Source organism: Pongo abelii, chromosome X, assembly GCF_028885655.2.
Source record: "Pongo abelii isolate AG06213 chromosome X, NHGRI_mPonAbe1-v2.0_pri, whole genome shotgun sequence".
NCBI lineage: Eukaryota > Metazoa > Chordata > Mammalia > Primates > Hominidae > Pongo > Pongo abelii.
The window spans coordinates 75,152,501-75,176,588 of NC_072008.2; the positions used below are offsets into that span (position 1 = coordinate 75,152,501).

The 24,088-nt window shown below is 37.5% G+C and overlaps 1 protein-coding gene across 1 annotated transcript in view; it reads left to right on the plus strand.

Moving 5' to 3' along the window:
* KIF4A (kinesin family member 4A) overlaps positions 1-24,088 on the plus strand; it is a 122,126-nt gene that overhangs the window by 21,987 nt on the left and 76,051 nt on the right. Inside the window, exons 8-11 of the mRNA XM_024240573.3 lie at positions 10,836-10,952; positions 11,587-11,762; positions 15,058-15,119; positions 23,228-23,360. Of these exons, the coding sequence (XP_024096341.1) occupies positions 10,836-10,952; positions 11,587-11,762; positions 15,058-15,119; positions 23,228-23,360 (488 nt within the window). The remainder of the gene's footprint in view (positions 1-10,835; positions 10,953-11,586; positions 11,763-15,057; positions 15,120-23,227; positions 23,361-24,088) is intronic.

A 24,088-nucleotide genomic window follows, 5' to 3' on the forward strand; every position in this document is an offset into this window, starting at 1 on the left:
TTTTCAGTTGTTCTTATCTTAAAAGATATATTTAAAGCTATACATCTCCTCTGAGTACCACTTCAATCTAATCTTATAATTTTGAGAAATAGTACTCTTACTGTTCATGTCTAAATAGGATATTTACTCTTTCATTTTCTCTCAAACCTAAGAGTTATTTAGAAAGTGCTTCTGTCTTTCCTTTTATTGTCAATTTCTAATGTATTGCATTATGTTCAACAAATGTATGTGATTTGTGTTTTTTGAAATGGCCTATACTTATTTGGTCTTTATTAATATTCTGTTTATATTTTAAAAGGGTGTATTTTCTCTTGGGTGTATAGTTCTATATATACCTATTAGATGAGCTTGTTGTATTACTCAGATCCTCATGTTCTTTTTTTTTACTTAATGTGTTATTTTCTCACAGTATGACCAAGAATTTGTCCATTTCTCCTTGTATTTCTTTGTTTATATATTTTATACTTTGAAGCTATGTTGCCAACTGCATAAAATGTCATGACATATGTCTTCTTAGAGGATTATATCTATTTTGTCTAATTAGTATTTCTTCACCTACTTTCTCTTTGTTAGCCCTTACCTGGTATGTTTTCCATCCCTATCTTACAGAAACTGTGTAGCTTGACTTCATTAATTAATTTATCCATTCATTTATACCCAATCTGATGCTCTCTCTTTTTAATTTTTTTTTTCTTTTATTAAACTGCTTAGGGATGATGTTCTCTTTTAACAGGTAGTTTTACCCTCTATATTTGTGTGTGTGTTTGGACTTATTTCTGTCATATCACTGACTATTAGTCTATGGTCCTACTCCTGCTCCTGTTCCTGTACCACAACCAGATGCCGTGACCATTGTCCCAGGGCTTCCTCCTGTTTTCTGAATCCACTACCTTCAAGTCTGTAGTACTCCTGCAGTTGCTGCCAACTTTTTACATCAGGTCTCTCCTGCATATTTTTTCTTATGTTGGTCTGATTCATCTGCTTTCAGTCTCTCAAGGATTTTGTGGTTTCTGTCCCACCAGTGATGGATTCACAGGAAGTTGGTGGCTTTCCCACTTGGCAGCCTCTTCAAAGACTTTTAGGGGCTCTAAAGGAATTTTACTCAATTGCATTAGAGGGTTTTACATACACATTCTGGGTTGCCCATCTTAGCTTCAGAGCTTCAATTTCCTCATTTGTAAAATAGGATTTGAATATATTCTCCAATAGAGTTGTGGGAATTAAGTGAACTCATATTTGTAAAACATTTAATGCAATTCTTAGTAAATAGTAGTCTCTTCATAATTACCAATTCCATCATCTGTGTTTTTACTTGCTCTGAGTGTGGCTAATGAGGAATGTAGGGGCTCTACTGATATTTATATACAATCTCAGCTGAACTAAGATCCCTATGAGCTTGCTAAGGTGCTTGTCAACATTTGAGGTAGATTTCCAGGGTGGAAGAAGCTTTTAGGGATATGGCTTATACCAGTGGAATTAACTTTTCTTTGGCTGCCAAACTGCCATTGTCAAAGGCAAGTCCTCCACTGTTAGAGGGAATCATTTTCTACTTATCAAGAGCTAAGAAAGTTGCTAACCCCTCTGGAATATTTTCAGAAGGTGGATATGGCCCAGCAGAATATTGTTACATGTTTCATTACTGCAGATTGGGGGAAAGCAGATGTACCCAAGTGTCAGATTTGACTCGTGAGGCAAAGAAGTTTATGACAGAATCATAGTTGAGTCCTACATCAAGTGGCAGATGCCAAGAGTTGAAGGGAAGCTAGTGAGAAAACAGGAGATAGGTATATAGGAAGCAGACAGCAGATGGAAAGATTTTGGACATGTCAGATTTGGAGTACATATTAGAAAAATCCAGGAAGAAATAGGAAAGTCAGGACAAGAGCTTAGAAGCAACATCTGGGCTAGAGATAAATATTTGGAATCCATGAGCAGGAGAGTTGTGCAGAGAAAGACTAGACAATTAAAGAGCCACTAGTAAATATTAAATAATATTAGTAAATACTAAATATGAGCGAGGGGCACTCATATTTAAGGGCCAAGGGTAAATGAGTCAATAAGAGAAGCTGAAGAGACACTGGAGGATCATAGTATCTAGATAACCAAGGGTTTTTATAAACAAAAAGGACTGTCACCTGTGTCATATGCTTCAGTGTGATTACTGAGAAGAGGTAAATAGATTTAGCCATTGAGGTTTTGGGTGATCTTTGTCAGAGCAGTGTCGGTCGAGTGGTAAGGAATTAGGACAGGTTGTATCAAACTAAGGGGTGAATTTAGCCACCATTGTAAATGTGGTGTTTATCCTTTCCATTAATTTCTTTATTCTTATATCCTTTAATGATATGTAGTGACATTTTGCATGTTTCTAAACTTAACGTAAGGGGTTTCATGGTATATGTGTCTTCTGAAACTGATTTTTTTCCCTCAACATTATGTTCTTGAGATCAATTCGTCTTGATAATATAGCTCTGTTCTAACAGGTTTTGTTAACTAGAGCCTTGAGTTTTCTTGGTATCAAATTGTATCAGTAAGAAGAAAGTTATCTCTGCCAATATTTATTCTTTTATTTAATTCTCTTATGTTTATTAGCAATGAGAAAAATGTCAGCAGATATACCCTGGACTAGTAAAGTTGCTTTCCTCAGGGGAATCTAGTTTCTGATTTAAATCAGAATGGTTTTAATGTTTTATTATTTGGAATGATAATTGCTATTGGTGTTGGTAAATGGTATTTAATTCTTTTAGTTCTAAAGTCTTTTTTAAGTGCAAATTGTCTGTTTCATTCAGCAACTCTATTCATTAAAGTCCTGTTCTAAGTGTTCTGCATGTTCTTTTTGGCTTCTGGGTCCCTTTAGGTGTATTGTTATTTTCCTTGGTCTGCTGTCTGGGGCTAAAGTCTAATGCTGGAGTGTCTGAAGTCATAGCAGCCCAGTGAGTGGGAAAAGCACAGTGGTTTCTGCCCATGAGCTAGCAGGCGTATTGCCAGTCAGCTTGTCAAACCCATGAGGAGGCATCAGGAAGAGGCCTCTCTGTACTCTTGTTTCCTTGTGCTTTCTTAGTCTCAAGGTAGAGAAGACCCAACCCATCTCACTGTTTTCTTAGCATTTTCAGATGGGGAAACCTGGCACACTCACATAAGCAGTATTGACTTTCCCCCTAGGAGTTCAGAGTGGTATGGGCCAAGCCTTTGCCACTGACCATGTTTCCATCCTTGCACTTTGGCTCTGCTGCACCACACTCTTAGCCCAGGGCTTTCCTCTGTTCCAGAGATGAAAAACTCTACATCACCCCTTACTCTCAGGTCTCAGACCCATCCTGCAACCTACTTTTTTGGCTGGCCCCAGCACCTGCTTGGCTCAAGAACAGTCAATGAATCAGGTTTGGGAATAGAGGCAATTTGGAATATTTTCAACTTACTATCTTCCCAAAATTCATGTACCTTTTAAAAATAGATGCTACCAAACTTCCATGAAGGAATGATGAGATTATTCATTTTCCTAAATTCTCTACTAAGTATTATTACCAATTTGATAAGTGAAAAATGGTGTGTCACTTTCATTTCTGTAGTTATTAGTGAAGTTGAACATACTTTTATATTTATAGGCCATTTATATTCCTGATTAAATTACCTATTCAAAGTATTTCTCTCTCTTTAGTCAGTGTGAGTGCTGTACATTTTCTGTTAAGTTTATCCCTACTTTTTGTTGTGATTTTGAATATAAAACATATTTAGGCCACTGCCAGATAGATTATAAATAGATTACAGATGGATAATAGGTAGATTATTCAATTGAAGTATAATATACATATTACACATATATATATTACATATACATATTATGCATATATGTATATTGCATATACATATATGTGTATTACATACATATTATGTAATACACATAATGATATCAAGTCATCATTATACAGTTCAATGAATGTTCACAATATGAAATACATACATCTAAATAGCACCCAGGTGAAGAAACAATATTCTAAGCATCCCAGAAGTGCCACTTGTGCTCTCTTTTAGTCACTGTCTTCCCCAAAGAGTAACCACTGTCCAGACTTTTAGTCCTAGATTAGTTTTGTAGTATGGACTCCTTCATGTCTGACTTCTTTCACTCAATGTAAGATCTCCAGAGAAAATACAAGATGCCTAGATAAATTCGAATTTCAGATAAATGACATCATTTTGTATGGAATATACCTATATTAGAAATGATTCATCATCTGTCTGAAATTCAGATTTAACTGAATGTTCTATATTTTTTTCTTTTACCAAATCTGATAACCCTAACTCAACATTATGCTTGTGAGGTTCATCCATAGTATTGCATGTAGTTGTAGTTTATTTTTCATTACTATATAGTATTCCACTGATGAATGTACCACAATTATCCCCTCTATTGTTGGATGGGTATTTGGGTAATTTCCAGTTTGGAGTTGCTTTGAATAATGCTATGAATATTCTTGTACAGGTATTTTGGTGAATATACGTACCTAAATTCCTTTAATCCTGAATCCTCCTGTAACTACTGTCCTATCTCCTTCCCTTTAGACTCAAGCTTCTCAAAAAAGCTTACACTGCTTAGCAATACATGTGATTAACTCTTAGTTTCACTTCTTTGGTGAGACATAGCATACATACAGAACATTGCATAAGTTATGTCATGTATCTAGTTTAATAAATGATTATAAAGTAAGCATGTATATAACTACCACTCAAGTTGAAAACAAAACACTTCCAGTACCCATGCATACCCCTCCGAGATCATGATCCCCTTCCTTCTCTCTCCAGGTATCCATTCTTCTGACTTTTGTGATGTCAATTCCCTTGCCTTTTTTTTTTTTTCGAGACAGGGTCTCGCTCTGTTGTCCAGGCTGGAGTGCAGTGGCACAATCACAGCTCACTACAGCCTCAACCTCCTGGACTCAAGCAATCCTTCCTCCTTAGCCTCCTGAGTAGCTGGGACCACAGGCACATGCCACAATTCCCAGCTAATTTTTAATTTTTTCTAGAGTTGGGATCTCCCTATGGTGCCCAGGCTGGTCTTTAATTCCTGGGCTCAAGCAGTCCTCCTGCCTTAGCCTCCCAAAGTGTTGGAATTACAGGCGTGAGCCACCACACCTGACCCCCCTTGCTTGCTTTCTTTTCTTTTCTTTCTTTCTTTCTTTCTTTTTTTTTGAGATGGAGTCTCACTCCATTGCCCAGGCTGGAGTGCAGTGGTGTGATGTTGGGTCACTGCAACCTCTGCCTCCTGGGTTCAAGTGTTTCTCCTGCCTCAGCCTCCCAAGTAGCTGGGTTTACAAGCGTGTGCCACCATGCCCGGCTAATTTTTCTATTTTTAGTAGAGATGGGATTTCACCATGTTGACCAGGCTGGTCTTGAACTCCTGACCTCAGGTGATCTGCCTGCCTCGGCCTCCCAAAGTGCTGGGATTACCGGCATAAGCCACCATGCCCGGCCTCCCCTTGCTTTCTTGATAGCAATGCCACCTATGTATATATCTCTAAATAGCATAATATAGTTTTGTCTACTTTTAAGCTTTATGTAAGTGGAATTATACTATATATAATCTGTTGTGCCTTCATTCTTCCATTTAAAATGATATTTGAGAGATTCATCTACTACATTACATACAGCTGTAGTTCATTTCTTTTCATTTTTGTATAGTAATCTATCATTTGTCTGTACCACCATTCTTTCTACTTTTGATGGATATTCCATTTTTTTCCAGTTTTTGGCTACTGTCAACAACGCCCATATGAACCTTCTTGTTTGTGTATCCCAATGCATATGTATAAGAATTTTCTAGGATATGTACCTAGAAGTAGTATCACTGGGTTATAGGGTACATATATACCAAACTATCTTTCAAAGTTTGTTTCAATGTATGAGAGTCCTAATTGCTCTATATCCACTGTTTTGTGAGAATTTTAAATTTTAAATTTTTGCCAATATAGTAGATGTGGAGTGATACTTTATTATGGTTTTAATTTTCATTTCCTCAGTTACTAATGGGGTTGATCACCTTTTCATATGTTTATCGACCATGTGTATTTTTAGTAAAATGCCTGTTCACGTCTTGCTCATTTTTCTATTAAATGTCTTTTTCTTACTGATTAAAAGTAATTCTTAATATACTATAGATTCTAGTTATTGGTCAGTTATATTTATTGCAAATCTCCCCACCCTGTATGTTTTGCACATATCTTCTCCCTCCTCTCCGGCTTGTGTTTTTATTTTCTTTTTAATTTTGTGTCTTAAGAAATCCTTTAGGCCGGGTGTGGTGGCTCACGCCTGTAATCCCAGCACTTTGGGAGGGCGAGGCAGGCGGATCACGAGGTCAGGAGATGGAGACCATCCTGGCTAACACGGTGAAACCCGTCTCTACTAAAAATACAAAAATTAGTTCTAGCTTCATCTCCCACCATTTTCCCACAAACTACAAGGTTCCAGCCATAGCAGTCTACTCATTGTTTTTCCAAACAGTTCTGTTGTTTCAGATCTCTGTGCCATTACTCCTGTGTGTTTTTTGCTGGATTTTCTCCCCACTGCCTCAGAAACATGGTTCTGTCAAGTACTCCTGCTCCTCCTGTTTTAACTTCTGCCTCTCAACGGACTTTCTGCCCTCAGCATAGAAGCATACTAATGTTTCCCCAACTTAAAATAAACAAAATCTTTCATCCTCCTCTTACTCCTGCTCTCCTCCCTTTTCCTTTCATTCTGCATTTTTGTCACCCCTCCATCCTCCTCCCATTGAAACTATCCCTTTTGAAGTCAACCCATGACCTGAACAACTGAATCCGTTAGGCTCTTTTCAATCCTCCTCTGACTTGGTAATTCGGCAGGTCTGACATCCTGCCCCTTCTTCTGGACAATCTCATTCCTCTTGACTCTGTGATGCTACCCTCTCCTGATTTTCCTCTCACTTTTCTGAAGACTCTTTCACAGGCTTCTCCTCTTCCACTCACCCCTATCTGAAACATAACCCAGGCTTTGTCCTGGGATTTTTTCTTTCTCTTCCCACTGTTCATGCCCATCACCCTGTCACCCTCCCCCACCAAAGTGGTTTCACCCGCTTAGATGCTTATAATTCCTACCTGTATGCTGCCAATCCTAAACCTCTATCTCGAGCCCCTATCTCATATGTCATATTTAAGTATGTAAATATAGTTGACTGTGGGGAGTCTCATGGATGTCCCACATGTATCTCCTATTCCGCGTGTCTAAAACTGAGCTCCTCATTCCTCCCTGTTGCTGTTTTTTTTAATTTATTTTATTTTATTTATTTATTTATTTTTTGAGACGGAGTCTCACTCTGTCGCCCAGGCTGAAGTGCAGTGGCGCAATCTGGGCTCATTGCAAGCTCTGCCTCCCGGGTTCACACCATTCTCCTGCCTCAGCCTCCCGAGTAGCTGGGACTACAGGCGCCCACCACCACGCCCAGCTAATTTTTTGTATTTTTAGTAGAGACGGGGTTTCACCGTTTTAGCCAGGATGATCTCGATCTCCTGACCTCATGATCCACCCACCTCGGCCTCCCAAAGTGCTGGGATTACAGGCGTGAGCCACCGTGCCTGGCTCCCTGTTGCTTTAAACCGGTCCCTCCATCACCTGCAGTGAATAATATCAACATCCACCCAGTCACCCAAGACGGAAACCAGGGCATTGTTCTATACTCTTTTTTTTTTTTTTAGTCTGGCTCCTTTCCCCAATCTCATTAGTCACTGAGACCTGTCAGTCCTAACTTTTCATCTTTCACTTCACTCTCTTTTCTCTAACCCTACTACCATTATCTTATGTCAGGCCCTCATCATTTTTTTGATTATAGCAAGAACTGGTCTCCCTGTCTTCAGTTAGGTATCCTTTCAAGCCATTAACCAATCAGCAGCCAGAGTATTCTTCCTAAACTGTATCTCCCTGCTAAGAGCTCTTCCAGAGCTCCTCAGTTTACACCATGCTGCTTCCTTACGGCCTTTTTGCTCTAGCCTTCCCTCCCTGGCTAGCTTTTCCTCTCCCCACTCTTTCCTTGCAATCTGCTTAGCCATACTAAGTGTGCCTCGTACTCTCTCATCTATGTGTCTTTGTGCATTCTGTTCCCTCTGCGAAAGTGCCTTCCCTCTATCAGAACTTTTAAGTCTCTGCAAATATGTTCTTCCCCATCTTTGTGATATATATTCCATCTTTGGGAATAATTTATCATTTTAATGTCTTAACAACAGGAAATCAACTCCTGTTTTGTGGTGATTTATTTCAAGAGAAACATTCATGTCTCTTAGCTACTTTCTATTCTTGAGCCCCAACTCTCATTTGAAGAAGAAGAAAAAAAAACACCCACTTTATCCTTAAGTCTATGGTTCTTGCTTGGATCATTGCCATAGATTCTTCTCAGGGTTCGTCCGGAATTTTGTTTTGCTTCTATATGAAACTATAGATGGAAGTTTTGCTCAGCAGCTTTGAAAAACCTCAGCAGTCTCTCCTTTACATCTAGTTGGGATATGGGCCAATAAAATAGCACAATGTTTTGGTTGGCTAAAAAGAGAAGGAAAAGACAGGAATGGACTAACATAGGATTTAGTACAGGTATTAGCAGGCAGGTTTGATAAATCTCAGCAGGCTTTCCTTCACATCCTAGAGAAGATAAGCGGTACCCATTCCAGTTGGTAATAGGAGGAAAACAAAGGGATAATTGAGAAAATTATTTTTGTTTTAGATTAGGGAGATTTGAGCATGGGTATAGGCTGAAAAGAATTAGTGAAGGAAACAAATAAGTGGAAGATCTAAGAGAGAGGGAGAAGATAAAGGATCAGGGTCCCAGAGGAAATGGAGGGAATAGAAACAGAGGCAGAAGGCAGGACCTTGAAAACAAAGGCAGCTATTTCCTCTGAAACAAGGGGAAGGATGAAGGAATAAGTAATAGCAAAAGAATGAATGTGAGGTGAGGAGAGGGGAGGTTGGGGAGCCCTTGTGGATGACTTTCATCTCTATAAAGTATTTGGTGAAATCATCTACCAATAGAAAGTGAAGATAGGTTTATATTCTTAAAAATGATGAGTCTGTATAATAGCTGCCATGGTGAATCAGATTAGTTAGATTAGAAGGTTAGTAAAGTAGGAATGAGGAAGAAAAGATGATCAATTGACCAAGGGTTCAGCTAAGGTTAGGTAGCATGTTTATAGTGGATCTTATCTGTTTGGTTATGCTGTTTCTTCAGTATTGCAGCCTACAAATAAACATACATGCACACAGTTGGTTTAACCTATGGTTGAGAATTGACATGGTGAGAATGGTAGAAGATCATATGTCCAGTGAGTTCTTAGGAAAACATAATTGAAATTATCAACCATAGGGTTCAGAGTAAGAGTTGAAGGTCCAGAAGAGGCTGATCTACTGACAGTATTAGAAAGTGTCAGTAAATTGGTAGTCCAAAAAAAGGGTGAAGAACAGGATCCAAAGAAATGGAAGGATAGTGGGATGCAGTCAGGAATTTTGAGTTCGGGATCTCATAAATATAATTGTTACATGTTATAAGGGAGTTCAAAGGATGGCTATATAAAAGGTAGAGTAGAGCTAACAATAATGATACCATTTGTGCTGCTATAACAAAATACCTTAGACTGCGTAATTTAGAAACAATATAAATTTATTTCTCACAGTTCTGGAGACTGAGAAGTCCAGGGTCATGGTGCCAGTAGAATCAATGACTGGTGAGGACAGACATCCTGGCAGCCTCACATGGCAGATGGGGAAAAGGGATAAACGGTGTGTCCCCACATGGCAGAAGGGGCAGAAGGGCGAAAGCAACTAGCTAATTCTCTCCAGTCCTCTTATCAGGCACCAATCCCATCCATGAAGGCAGACATTTCATGGCCTAATGATCTAAACGTTCTACCTCCTGATACTGTTGCATTGGGGGCTAAGTTTCAAACATGAATTTTGGAGGAGATGCAAACATTTAAACTATAGCATGATTTATTTATCATTTAACTTTGCTTCATATATAGTATCTTAATTAATTCCCTACTACAACCCAATAAGGTAGGTAGATTTGCCTCATTTTATAAAGGAACTTAACCCAAGATCATATAACTCGTCAGTGACAGAGCCAGGATTGTAACCTGTCTGTTTGACACCAACTATGCACTTAACCATTATACTATATAGCTTTTCCACAGTAAGCCTAATAATGGGAAGTTAATTGCTTTAGCAGGACTTCAGAGGTTATTACAGTGTTTAAGAAGTAAACCTCACAATTAACCAAAGTGGAAAATTATCTTTTTTAAAGCTACAATAGGAAAGGTATTTCAGTATGGTATAATGAAAAGAGCATAGGACTTGACTAAAATCTTGAGATAGAATCTCAGGCCTACCATTTACTAGCTGTTTGACCTTAGGCAGGTCATTTAACCTCTGAGCTTCTTTCTTTATCTGTAAAATGAGAATGATAATAAAAATAATGATGATAATATGGTAACAAAAAAAAACCTGTTCATCCAATTTCACAGCATTAATTTAAAGATTATCATAATGGATATAAAAAGTAAATAACTACACAGATGGTTGTCATGGTGATAGTTATTTATCTATCTGCTTTGTTTCCATGGGAAAGGGCAAGAAGTGCCAGTGGACTCAATCATACATATCCAACATTTGGACCTTTGTCCTTTACTTAAAGAGGCACTCCAAAAAGTGAACAAGATTAAGAAGTTTTCTCAAGATTGATGACTCAATATTTTTTATGGGGTCTTTATTTCTTTTCTGTTTCTCAGAAGAAACATAGGTATATGTTGGATGCATTACCAAGCAATTTAAATTTCATTTCCTGCTATTAGGTATTAATATTAACCGAGGCCTCCTATGCTTGGGAAATGTAATCAGTGCTCTTGGAGATGACAAAAAGGGTGGCTTTGTGCCCTACAGAGATTCCAAGTTGACTCGACTGCTTCAAGGTAAGCCCAAAGTGCCTCCAAAAATAAGAGAGTAACTCAAAATGATAGTGCTGAGAAAGCAAAGATTAAACAGGTAAAAAGCCAGCTATTTGGACTATGACATACACAGTTGTCTAATTGATAAATACGAGAGAGTGCTGTTGGCAAGCAGGTTTCTAAGATAATGGAAAATATCTTCATATATGACATTGAGAGCCAAGAAATCTGTAGTGCACCAACTGTACTTTGTACTTTACACCTGAAAATGAATTTGGTTACTGTTTCTTTAATTATTAGTGCGGCTAAGCAGAATTCCCTGGAGAGTTAAAATCCACCTAGAGGGGGCATCCTAAGAATGTTTAATTCCACTAGTGGCTCCTAACTTACTTAGGCCAGGCCCCAGTTGTTTTAACCTGATTAACTGCTGAAATCACAATCCCTTTTGAGAAAGGGGACACATGCAATAGGATTTAAATGTATATCACATCAGAAATCTTAGATATCTATACATTTCCTATTGTTTCAATATAAAAAACACTAAGAACTTTTTCTTATAGCTCTGAATTTTAAGTCACCAACCCGAATGGATGGCTTTGCTTATATCCTACTTATTTGATTTCATTTCCTTTCGTTATTCTTTATTGTTCTTTTTCAGATTCTCTAGGAGGTAACAGCCATACTCTTATGATAGCCTGTGTGAGTCCTGCTGACTCCAATCTAGAGGAAACATTAAATACCCTTCGCTATGCTGACAGAGCAAGAAAAATCAAGAACAAACCTATTGTTAATATTGATCCCCAGACAGCTGAACTTAATCATCTAAAGCAACAGGTATAAGGGACTTAAAATTTGATGGGAAAAATTACAAGTGTGTGAGTGGAATGATAGAGCTTCTGTTTTCAGTTTCTTCTCTATCAGAAGTTTAGAGATGTTGGTTAGGCATTATGTTTGTTCGGGGACCTCTTAAAATAACTCCTATTAACGTGTTTGCTGTCCATTTAAGATTAGGGGTAGCATTGGAAAGTTCACTGATAAAGAAGAAGTGAGCAGTGAGAGATGAGATGAGAGGTGTAGACAGGGGCTAAATTCTGAAGTTCCTTATATGACTTGTTAAAGAATTTGGGATTCAACCTGAAAGCTATGAAGAGCCATTGAAGAGTTTTAAGTAGGAGGATGATATGATGAAATGTGTGTTTTGGGGAGATCACTCTAGCAAGTATAGAGAAAATAAATTAGAAGTGGGCATGACTAGAAAAAGGAAAATAAATCACTGCGCAAAACAAAGGAGAGTTCTAGAGAGAAGAAACATAGGTAGCAAAGTACAGTTGATTCTCGAACAATAGGAGTTTGGTCCAACAAAACACAGATCAAAAATACAGTGTTTGCAGGATGAGACACCTGTGTGTAGACTTTTTATACATGTGGATTCTGCAGGGCTGACCGCAGGACTGGACTATGCGTGTACATTTTTGTATACGTACAGGGTCCTGGAACCTATCCCCTGCATATACATAGGAACAGCTGTATAGTGGCCAGGAGCACTGACACTGCAATTAGCCTGCCCATGTTCAAATCTTAGCTCTATAACTCACTGGCTATGTACCTTAGGCAGGTTCTCTGTGCCTTGGTATCCCTATCTGTGCAGTAGAAATAATAATAATACCTTCTTCCTAGGGTTTTCGTGAGGGTTAAATGAGTTAATACATGTAAAGCACTTAGAACAGTACTTGTCATATAGCAAGTGTTGGAAGGGTCTGAGATAGGACAGACGTATAGTGCATTTGAAGAACTCAAAGAATGCCAGTGTAGTTAGAGTATAGAAAGCAAGGAAAGAGTACAGGCTTACCTTAGGGATGTTGCGGGCTTGGTTCCAGACCACCACAATAAAGCAAATATTGCAATAAAGTGAGTCACACAATTTTTTTTGTTTTCCAGTGCATAGAAAGTTATATTTACACTATACTGTAGTCTATTAAATGTGCAATACCATTATGTCTTAAAACAATGTACATACCTTAATTTAAAAATACTTTATTGCTAAAAAAAAGTTGACACAGAGACATGAAATGAGCATATGCTGTTGGAAAAATGGTGCCAATAGCCTTGCTTAATGCAGGGTTGCCACAGATCTTCAATTTGTAAAAAAAAAAAACACAGTATCTGTGAGGTGCAGTAAAGTGAAGCACAATAAACTGAGATGTGCCTGTATTCCAGAATGAGGCTAGAGGGAAAGCAGAGGACTGATCCAGGACTCATGGACAATGTTAAAAAGGATTTTAAGCCAGGTAGTAACTTGATAATTTACATTTTTAAACAATGGCCTGGCTGCTGTATAGAAATGGGTTACAGTAGAGCAAGAGTAGATTCATGGAGACCATTTAAGAAGGTACTGCAGTAGTCTAAGCGAGAGATAATGATGGCTTGGACTTAGAGTGCTGGCAGTGGTGATAAAAGAAGTAACCAATGAATTAGATAAAGGAATGACACCCAGATTTCTGGCATGTGGAACTGGATATTCACTGACCTGGGTTACACTGGAAAAGGACCAGGTTTGAGGATACCAGACAACTAAGTGGAAATATCAGGTAGATAGTTGAATATAAAAGTCTAAAGTTCAGAAAGATCTGTGCTTGAGGTAAATTTGGAAGTCACCAGTTTCAGGGAATAGAAACCAGAGGCAGAGATGAGACATTCAGAAGAGAATATAAGGAGAATGCAAGTAAAAAAACTCCTACTGAGCTTTGGGGGACTTTACCATTTAAAGGACAAGTGGAGCAAAGATGAACCAAGAAAGAGACTTAGAAGATCAGTTAGAAGAATAGAAGGAAAAGCAGGAAAATGTGTCTCGTAAGCCAAATGCTACCAGTCAGTCAGTCAAGTAAAATGAAGACTGGAAAATGCTCACTGGATTTGGTGACATGCAGCTCGTTTGTAACTTGGGCAAGTTATTTCATTGGAATGATGTAGGCAGTCATATTGGAGTAAGTTGAGGAGCAACCGAGTGGCGAGCGAAAGGAAATGGAGGCAATTGGTGTATTATTCTCTCAAACTTTGTGAAAAAAGAGAAAAATAGGGCAAGAGAGAGAGGAAGTGGGGTTGGGGAGGATGCTTTTGTTTTTAAGATGGGAGAGACTTGAACATGTTTTAGTCTTAATAGGAAGGATCTTATAGAAAGGGATAAATTGAAAATACAGAAGAGAGAAGGGATAACAGTGTAAGATTCATAAGATGGCAAGAAGAGTGGGAATCCAAAGCACATGCAAGATCAGTCTTGGGAGGCAGAACAGCTCCCCTTGTGTCATAGGAGGGAATGGGAGAGGATGCTTATACTTATGCTCTGGTTTAAGATCCATCTCCATGAAGCCTCCCTTTGACTATTTAGGTTTTTGTTAATTTGCTTATTCTGTCTTGTATTATTTCCTACTATTTTAGACTTCAGGCTTATCTTTCTTAACTAGATTGTAAACTTGAGAGTAGGGGCCATATTTTATTTTTATATGTCCGTACATTGTCTAGCCCAGTGCTGAGACTGATTTTGAAAAATAGATACTCAAGGCCAGGAGCAGTGGCTTACATGTGTAAGCCCCGCACTTTGGGAGGACGAGGTAGGCAGATCAGTTGAGGTCAGGAATGCAAGACCAGGCTGGCCAACATGGTAAAACCCTGTCTCTACAAAAAATACAAAAATTAGCTGGGTGTGGTGGCGGGCGCCTGTAATCTCAGCTACTTGGGAGGCTGAGGCAGGAGAATCACTTGAACCTGGGAGACAGAAGTGCTACTGCATTCCAGCCTGGGTGACAGAGCAAGACTCTGTCTCCAAAAAAAAAAAAAAAGAAAAGAAAAGAAAAAAGAAAAATAGGTGCTCAGTAAAAACTCATTAAGATGTAGATAAAATGGACAACTCATCTTCTACTTAATAGTTGTTCATGTAATGCTGATTTTCCTGTTATCATTGGATCATCAACTATGTATGATGCCTTTGGTAGTATCTAAGGTATGCTATCTGCCTTAGATTTCATAGACATTTAGTAAAATTACACTATTGCTAATTGTGGTAATTTTACTGCCAAGGGATAAGTAGCATTTGGTTGGTGACTAGCTGATTATTTTTCTTTGCTTCTCCCAGGTACAACAGCTACAAGTCTTGTTGCTACAAGCCCATGGAGGTACCCTGCCTGGATCTATAAAGTAAGAGTCATAGATTAATTTTAATTGTGTGTTCTAGTAGAGGCTATTTTTCCTAATAATAATTTTTCCCTGGTTTCTGCTAGCACTTGGTGTCAAGGTAAGGATCGTACCAATTTTGCTGACTATTTAGGACTTAGTTATGTTTGAAGCAGCCTAATGTAACAGAAAGAGCATGGGTTCTGGCCTTAGAAATTTATTAATTGGAATTCTATTGTGAGGAAGAGCTGTCTCTTCTTCCCCATCTGTTTATTTGACATTTAGTTATATTTGTATAGATTCATGAATATTTATTTTATTCTATGGGTTAACATCCAGTACTATTATTTGTTTTATTGCTCAAATTGTTCCTGCTTTGTCCATTAGGAGCTCCTTCAGGTTGGCTCTTCTCAAGTTTTTGATCATTTCTACAAGAGGTTCCAAACTCATCTTGTATTTTCCCTACCCCAGTTCTGGAATCAACATGTCTCCAAGGAGCCCTAGTTCCTTTCTTTTTTTGTCAATGGAAAATTGTGTTTAGAAACCAAGATTTGGGTACTAGCGCCAGCTGTGTTTATTGTTACTAGAGTTTTACTGCTTCTAAGCACTCTGAGCAGGTAGAGCTCAGAAATATCTACATGTGTAGTAACGTACACATACACTTTCATCTCTATTTTTGTATATATCTATCTGCATGTATATTACAAACCATGAGTTTATACTGACACCTCTGATACCATTCCAATGTGACAGGGTTCATTTTGGCTTTCCCCCTTTCCTTATTTGTAACTTCTTTCTCCAACAGTAAGAAACCCAGCTCTCATCTGCAATCTATTTATTTACTTGTTCAGTTCTACTATACACATAAAGTAGTTTTAGAATTGTTAGCCTATATCCCTGTGGGAAACACTTTCTATGAAATAGATTACAGCATTTATGTACAGTTCTTTTTATCTTTAGGCTTAGAGTATCTAAGCAAGATAATGTTTCCCACAGTTACTGTTTGTATTCTCTTTTAGGCACTCTCCCCCTAAATCTTAGTTACTTTTGTTTGTTTATATTTTAGGTATGTGAAACATAATGGATCTAAGAGTCAGAGTTACACAAAAAGATATACTCAGAGCAGAGAAATGCAAATTAAAACCCCAATGAGATATCACCTCATGCCCATTAGGATGGCTACTGTTAAATAAATAAATAGATAAATAACTGAAAATAAAAGGTGTTGGCAAGGATGTGAAGATATAGAGAAATTGGAACCCTTGTACACTGTTGGTGAGATTGTAAAATGATGTAACTACTGTGGAAAACAGCATGGAGGTTCCTAAAAAAATTAAAACTAGACTTACCATATGATCCAGCAATCCCACTTCTGTGTATATATCCAAAATAATTAAAGCAAGGTCTCAAAGAGATGTCTTCATGACCATGTTCATAGTGGCACTATTCACTATAGTTAAGAGGTAGAATAACCCAAATGTCTATCAACGTATGAGCTGATAAACAAAATGTGGTATATACATGCAACAGAATATCATTCAGCCTTAAAAAGGAAGGGAATCCTGTCACTTGCTACAACATGGGTGGACACTGAAGATATGCTAAGTGAACTAAGCCAGTCACAAAAAGACAAATACTGTATGATTCCACTTATGTGAGGTATCTAAAGTAGTCAAATTCATAGAAACAAAGTAGAATGGTGGTTACCAGGGACTGGGGGATAGGTGGGAAAGGGAAGTTGTTTAATGCGTATAGAATTTTAGTTTTGCAAGATGAAAACATTCTGGAGATCTGTTTCACAGCAAGCAATGTGAATATACTTAACACTAGTGAACAGCACACTTAAAGGTGATTAAGATGGTAAGTTTTATGTTTATATGTTTCCCATGATTTTCTAATTTGTATTTGTATAAATTTATGGGATATAAGTGGAATTTTATAATGTGGATGTGTTGTGTAGTGGTGAAGTCTGGGCTTTTAGTGTATCCATCACCTGAATAATGTACATTGTAACAACTTAGAAAGTTAAATACTGGATGTTCTCACTTACAAGTGGGAGCCAAATAATGTGTTCACATGGACCTAGAGTGTGGAACAATTGACATTGGCAACTAGGAAGCGTAGGAAGTTTGAGGGGAGTGGGTGGTGAGAAACTACTTAATGCGTACATGTACCACAATTTTTTTCAAAAAGGAAAAAGGATATACTCAGTGAGGTAAATGTCATTCCCTCTCCATTCCTGCAACTCTGTTCCCATTCCTATTTCCCACCCTTATTTCTACCTCTTTTCTACCATTATTCTCCCTACCCCTGTATTTAACCCATCTCTTTAGTTTCTGGTTTAGCCTTCTTGTATTTCTTTTGTACAAATGAGCAGATACCTCTGTATTTTATTATATCACCTTTTTTTCTCATATGAATGGTTGGGTACTGTATGTAATGATTGTATACTCTTTGTAGCTTTGCTTTGTTCAGTATTTCCTGGAAATCATTTCTTACCAGTTCAGAGAAGTCTTCCACATTCTTTTTTGCAGGTGCATAGTACTTTTATTTTGGACATGTGCCATACATATCAATTCACCCCCCTTCCTATGTATGCACATTTAGGTTGTTTCCAATGTTTTGCAATTAAAAACATGCTGCAGTGAATAACCTGTGTGTATATATTTTTGTATTGTCAGAGGTTTATCTTAAGGGTAAATTTCTAGAAGTGGGATTGCTGGGACAAAAGGTAAGTACATTTCTACCTTTATAAGGTATTGCCATATTCGCCTCCAGAAGAGATGTACCAGTTTGCATTCCTACCAGCAGTATATGAGAAAGCCTGTTTCCCCACAGCCTCACTAATGGAATGTATTGTCATACTTTTTCAATTTTTGGCAGTCTGATAGGTGAGAAATGCTATCTCAGTGTTGTTTTACTTTGTATTTCTTGTATTATGGATGAATTTGAGTATTTTTTCATATGTTTAAGGGCTGCTTTTATCCCTTTTGCTGGTGAATTGTCCATGTCTTTTCTCATTTTTCTATTGGGTTTTTTGGTCCTTTGGCCTCTTTTTAAAAATAAATTGTGGTAAAATATACATAACATAAAATTTACCATTTTAATTATTTTAAGTGTACAATTCAGTGGCTTTAAATTCATTCACAATGTTGTGTAGCCATCACCACCATCTACCTCCAAAATTTTTTTCATCTTGCAGAACTGAAACTCTGTACCCACTAAACAATAACTCCTCATTTCCTCTCTCCTCAGTCCCTGGCAACCACTATTCTGCTTTCAGTATGAATTTGACTACTCTAGGTACCTCATATGAATGGAATCATACAGTATTTGTCTTTTTGTGACTGACTTGTTTCACTTAGCATAATGTCTTCAAGGTTCATCCATGTTGTAGCATGTGTCACAATTTCCTTTGATTTTAAGACTGAATAATATTTCATTGTATTTTGTGTATCCATTCATCCACTGATGGACACTTGGACTGCTTCCATCTTTTGGCTATTGTGAATGATGCTGCTATAAGCATGGGTGTACAGCTAGGTGTGGTGGTGCATGCCGAAGTCCCAGCAACTCAGTAGGATAAGGCAGGAGGATTGCTTGAACCTAGGAGTTCAAGGTGGTAGTATGCTAAAATAGCACCTGTGAATAACCACTGCGCTTCAGCCTGTGCAACATAGTAATATTCCATCTCTTTAAAAACAAACAAACAAAAAAACATGGGCCAGGCATGGTGGCTCATGCCTGTAATCCTAGCACTTTGGGAAGCGAAGGTGGGCAGATTGCTTGAGCCCAGGAGTTTGAGACTAGCCTGGGCAACATGGCGAAACCCTGTCTCTACAAAAAATACAAAATTAGCTAGGTATGATGGTGTGCACCTGTAGTCCCAGCTACTTGGGAGGCTGAGTTGGGAGGATCACCTGAGCCCAGGGAGGTTGAGGCTACAGTGAGCTATGATCATGCCACGCACTCTAGTCTAGGCAACAGAGTGAGACCCTGTCTCAAAACAAACAAACAAAAAACACACACAAAATAAGCAACAACAAAAAAAAAACCACGGATGTACAAATATCTGATCATATCCCTGCTTTCAATTCATTTGGGTATATACCTAGAAGTAAATAGCTGGATCATATGGTAGTTCTGTTTTTAATTTTTAAATCAAACCACCATACTGTTTTCCACAGTGGCTGTACCATTTTACATCTCCACCAGCCATGCACAAAAGTTCCAATTTTTCCACACCCTCACCAATGTATTTTTTTTATAGTAGCAACCCTAAGTTTGGCCCTTATTTTTGACAGTTCTTTATATATTCGTGATATTAGCCCTTTGTCTGTGGTGTGTGTTACAAATAATTTCTCTGAATTTATCAGTTGTCTTTTACTTTATGATTTTTTTGTCATACAAAATGTTACAATTTTTATGTAGTAAAGCTTATTAATTTTTTTATTGCCTCTAGATTTTTTCAGCAGCTTTATTGAGCTAAAATTTACGTACCATAAAATTCAGTCATTTTATGTGTACCATTCAATGATTTTTAGTAAATTTAAGAGTTGTACAACTATCACCACGATTCAGTTTTAGAACATATCCATCACCCCAAAAAGTTTCCTCAAGCCCATTTGCAATCACTTTCATTCCCACTGCCAGACCAAGGCAACCACTAATCTCTTTTCTGCCTTTATAGATTTGCCTATTATAGACATTTCGTATACATGGAATCATAGAGGATGTAGTCTTTTTTTGTCTGGCTTCTTTCCCTTAAGTTTTGTGGTTCATCCATGTTATAGCACGTGTTAGTGCTTCCCTTTTCTTGCGTAGTAGTACTCCATTGTCTAGATAGGCCATATTTGTCCATCCATTTACCAGTTGATGGAGGTTTGGGTTGTTTCCACTTTTTGGCTATCATGAATACTGCTGCTGCAAACATTCACTTGCAAGTTTTTATATGGACATGGGTTTTCATGGGGTAAATGCCTGGGAATAGAATTGCTGGGTCATATGTTTAACTTTTTACGAAACTGCCAAACTGTTTTCCAAAGTGGCTATATCATTTACATTCTCTCCATGCTTCTGGATTCATAGTTAGAAAGCCTTTCTCCACACCAAGGTTAAAAGAGGAATTCGGCCGGGCGTGGTGGCTCACGCCTGTAACCCCAGCACTTTGGGAGGCCGAGGCGGGCGGATCACGAGGTCAGGAGATCGAGACAATCCTGCCTAACATGGTGAAACCTCGTCTCTACTAAAAATAGAAAAAATTAGCTGGGCGTGGTGGCAGGCATCTGTAGTCCCAGCTACTTGGGAGGCTGAGGCAGGAGAATGGCGTGAACCTGGGAGGCGGAGCTTGCAGTGAGCCAAGACCGCGCCACTGCACTCCAGCCTGGGCGACAGAGCAAGAATCCATCTCAAAAAAAAAAAAAAAGAAAAAGAAAAAGAGGAATTCACCCATGTTTTCTTCTAGTAATAATGTCGTTTTATGTTTTACATTTCGTTTTGGCATTTGGTATTTATTATGTATGATGTGAGCATACTTTCAATATTTTTGTTTTCAACTATTCATTTTTTTCTGATTATAAAAGTGACTAATTGCTTCTAGTAGAACATTTAGAGAAGTATAGAGAATAAAACTTAAAGTTGCTATAATTTCACCACCCAGAGATGATTACCTCTTTCTTCCTAATTTTCCCCCTTTAGATAATTTAGTCTGGGTTTCCTGATTACATTTTATTCTCACTATACTCATTTAGAAACAATTGACCCATCTTCCTTTCCTTTCAGTTTAGCACAAAAAGTTCCAGACTTCTGATTGTCTAGAATGTACTAAAGGAAATAGTTTCAGCTGCAAAAGTAATAGATTCTAAGAAACAGTTGATGAATCAAACAACTAAACTTAGTTGTTCAATATTTTACAGAGAAATAAAGATGCTCCTTTTCACAAGAATGTATATTTATATTTTTAGAGACATTTTATAAGGCTTGTTAACAAAAAGTACATTTTACATATATGAATGTTTTCACTTTTTGTCCTTAGATTATGTTCTTTTGTTTTTTAACATGTCATCGAAGCTTTTGTATTTATTTTCTGTGAGTGTTGGTCAATTCGCACATGCTCAGTTTACTTGAATTCCTAGCCTTGGCAATTAAATAGCATGTGAAAACATTGGTTTTCTGTTATATTTTCTTTTTCAGTCTGATTTTTGCCTGGCCCTAGTCCTGTTTTTGCTTTACTTTTAAAGATTTTACCCATTACGTGGCTGTCCTATATCATGTGGTCCTATAATATATCTATAATCTTGCCAAGAACTCTTTTTTTTCCTTACTACTGTGAGAGCTTTTATATCCAGGATTCTCTGCATTCTTATAGTGCCTATGTCTGTAGTCAGCATAGTAGTTAACAGCATGGACTCTGAAACTAGACTGCTGAGCTCAAATCTCAGCTTCACATTACCTACTAGCTGTGTGGCTATAGGTTATTTAACTTCTTTGTGCCTCAGTTTCCCTAGTTATAAAATGAGGATAACAGTAGAACTTACCTCATAGGGGCTGTTGGGAGAACTTAAAAAATTTAATGTATGTAAAGTATTTAGAATAGAGCCTAGCCCATAATGCTATAGAAGAGTTAACTATTATTAATTATAGTAGTATTTAAATATTCAAGCATTTGCCTCAAATTACAATGAAGACCCTACTTCTATGTGCTAAATTTTTTTCCTTGGAAAAATCAACAGTTAAACTTAAATATGATTTTCCCATTTAGAGAAATCCTGGAAATTTTTTAGGGAAATAAAAAACTATTTTTATTTAGTTAAAAGTTAAAAGTATCATTACTTTGAAGCTTGTCAGCTTATATGAATGACGCATGGAAGTTTTCAGTTTAATAAAGAAATAACGAAATAACACTTAAATTTACTAATAGTTTTTTTTATAATCTGCATTTTAATTGAACATTCCTTCGTAAGAGTCTTAGTAAATGCTCAGCAGTGTAATATGAGACCTTATTGTGTGGCCTTACTATTAACTTTTGATAAAGTGCCTTCTAAGATCTTCTATAAAAATTGATGGAGGTCTTAAGATGGGTGAGAGGACATCTACTCCATTCCTGAAGTCCTTTTCTATCCTTTATTGAGATTGAGAACAGCTGTTCCCTGTCCTTTATTTTTCTCTTTTTCATAGCCTTGACAACTATTCATTTTTCCCCTCAGTCTTCTTCAGATCAAATCTTCATATTTCTTCTGATCTTTTTTTAACCAGTCCTGTTTTCCAGTCTTTTGAACATTTCATCCCAGTGGATTAAAACAAAAAACAGCCCTACTTTGTATTGGTCTGCTTTACTAGTCTGGAACTGATATCAAGTGATATGTATACATTCCAAAGTTTCTTACCTATATGTATTCCTTCAAGCTATTTCTGACCCTCCCTTTTCCTTGTATTTGAAATGGACACCATTATTGTCATGACTCACTCTAAGTAATTTAAAATTAATAGACAAATGAACAAGAGGCTATGGGTCATAAGTTCCAAGCAAAGCAAGCATTTAGAAGGGAGCACTTATTTATAAAGAATTGTGAAATGTTTTCTTAGTGGCCGCTGGTCATCATTTCAACTTTTTGACTTCTCAAATGCTGTTTCCCTAAACTTTACAGTAAATGGGAAATATATTTATGTTGATTAGGTTGAATTTTGACCCTGAGCAGTGTCACTTCTACCTCCCCCATACCTCTCCCTTCTCTACTTCCCTAATCTTTAATGAGGGATTGAGGGTGGGAAGAAAAGGGACAGAACATGTATTTTAGCTCCAGTTAGCTATAACTTCATACCTACAGGACACAAACAGAAAAGATCCTAACCAAGAGCCAAGATAGAGGTTAGTCATTCCTGTTGCACCATATCTGGCTCTGAATTATTACCTTTCTCCAAACCACTGAAATACTTCAGAGATGTGTTTATTGTACATCCAATATTCTAGGAGGATAGATTGGGTTGGACACACTTTTCCCAGACTTTTGTGGTATAATTTTAACCTAATCCCCCTACTTATCCAAAAGGCCTATGGGATATATTTTTATCCACCTTTGATATAGGTATTATCAATCAGATATTTTTCTAATATGTTATTTACTTTGTTTTAGTGTGGAACCATCAGAGAATCTACAATCCCTGATGGAGAAGAATCAGTCCCTGGTAGAGGAGAATGAAAAATTAAGTCGTGGTCTGAGCGAGGCAGCTGGTCAGACAGCCCAGATGTTGGAGAGGATCATTTTGGTAAGCCCCCAAGAATAAACTACTAGCAATCTGAACATTTACTAGCTTTAGTTTCCAGAATATTTAACATGCATCTCATTATGAGAGACAGGTTATATTGAAAGAAATGTATTTGTATTACCATATCCTCCAGGGAGCCCCTCTGGGGTAAATATGTGGGCTTATAATCAAACATACAGAAAAGTTAAAAGAATTGTACAGTGAACACCTATGTATCTACCACAAAGAATCTACATAAATCCCATTTTAAAATAGATTTATTTAAAAATACCAGAAAGTAAAGAACCAAGTACCTCTATCACCTTAAATCCTGCCTAATCTTTATCCATAATACCAAGTACCATTCATTCTCCAAGACTGTAGTTATTTTCCATCTCTCTTCCCCTAATGTTGTCACATTTCATATCCCATACTAACAGCTGCCATGGTGAGATATAACAGCTGGGAAATTGATTTTAATTCATTTTCCATATGGTTGATTTCCAAATAGTGGATCACTATATAACTGATTACACGAGTTCTGACTCCTACTACCTGCTTGTCTGTCAGTAACCTCCTGGATCAGTGCATGCTGGCTCTATCATTAAGGTTTTTCTACTAGTCTAAATACAACTCAGTCTTTGATAGCACGACTGTTGCCAGAAGCAAAAGTGAGTTTCCACCAAAATATAATTGAACCTCTGTAATGTATACACCTTCATGCATCAGTGTGCTCTCTAGTCAAGGAA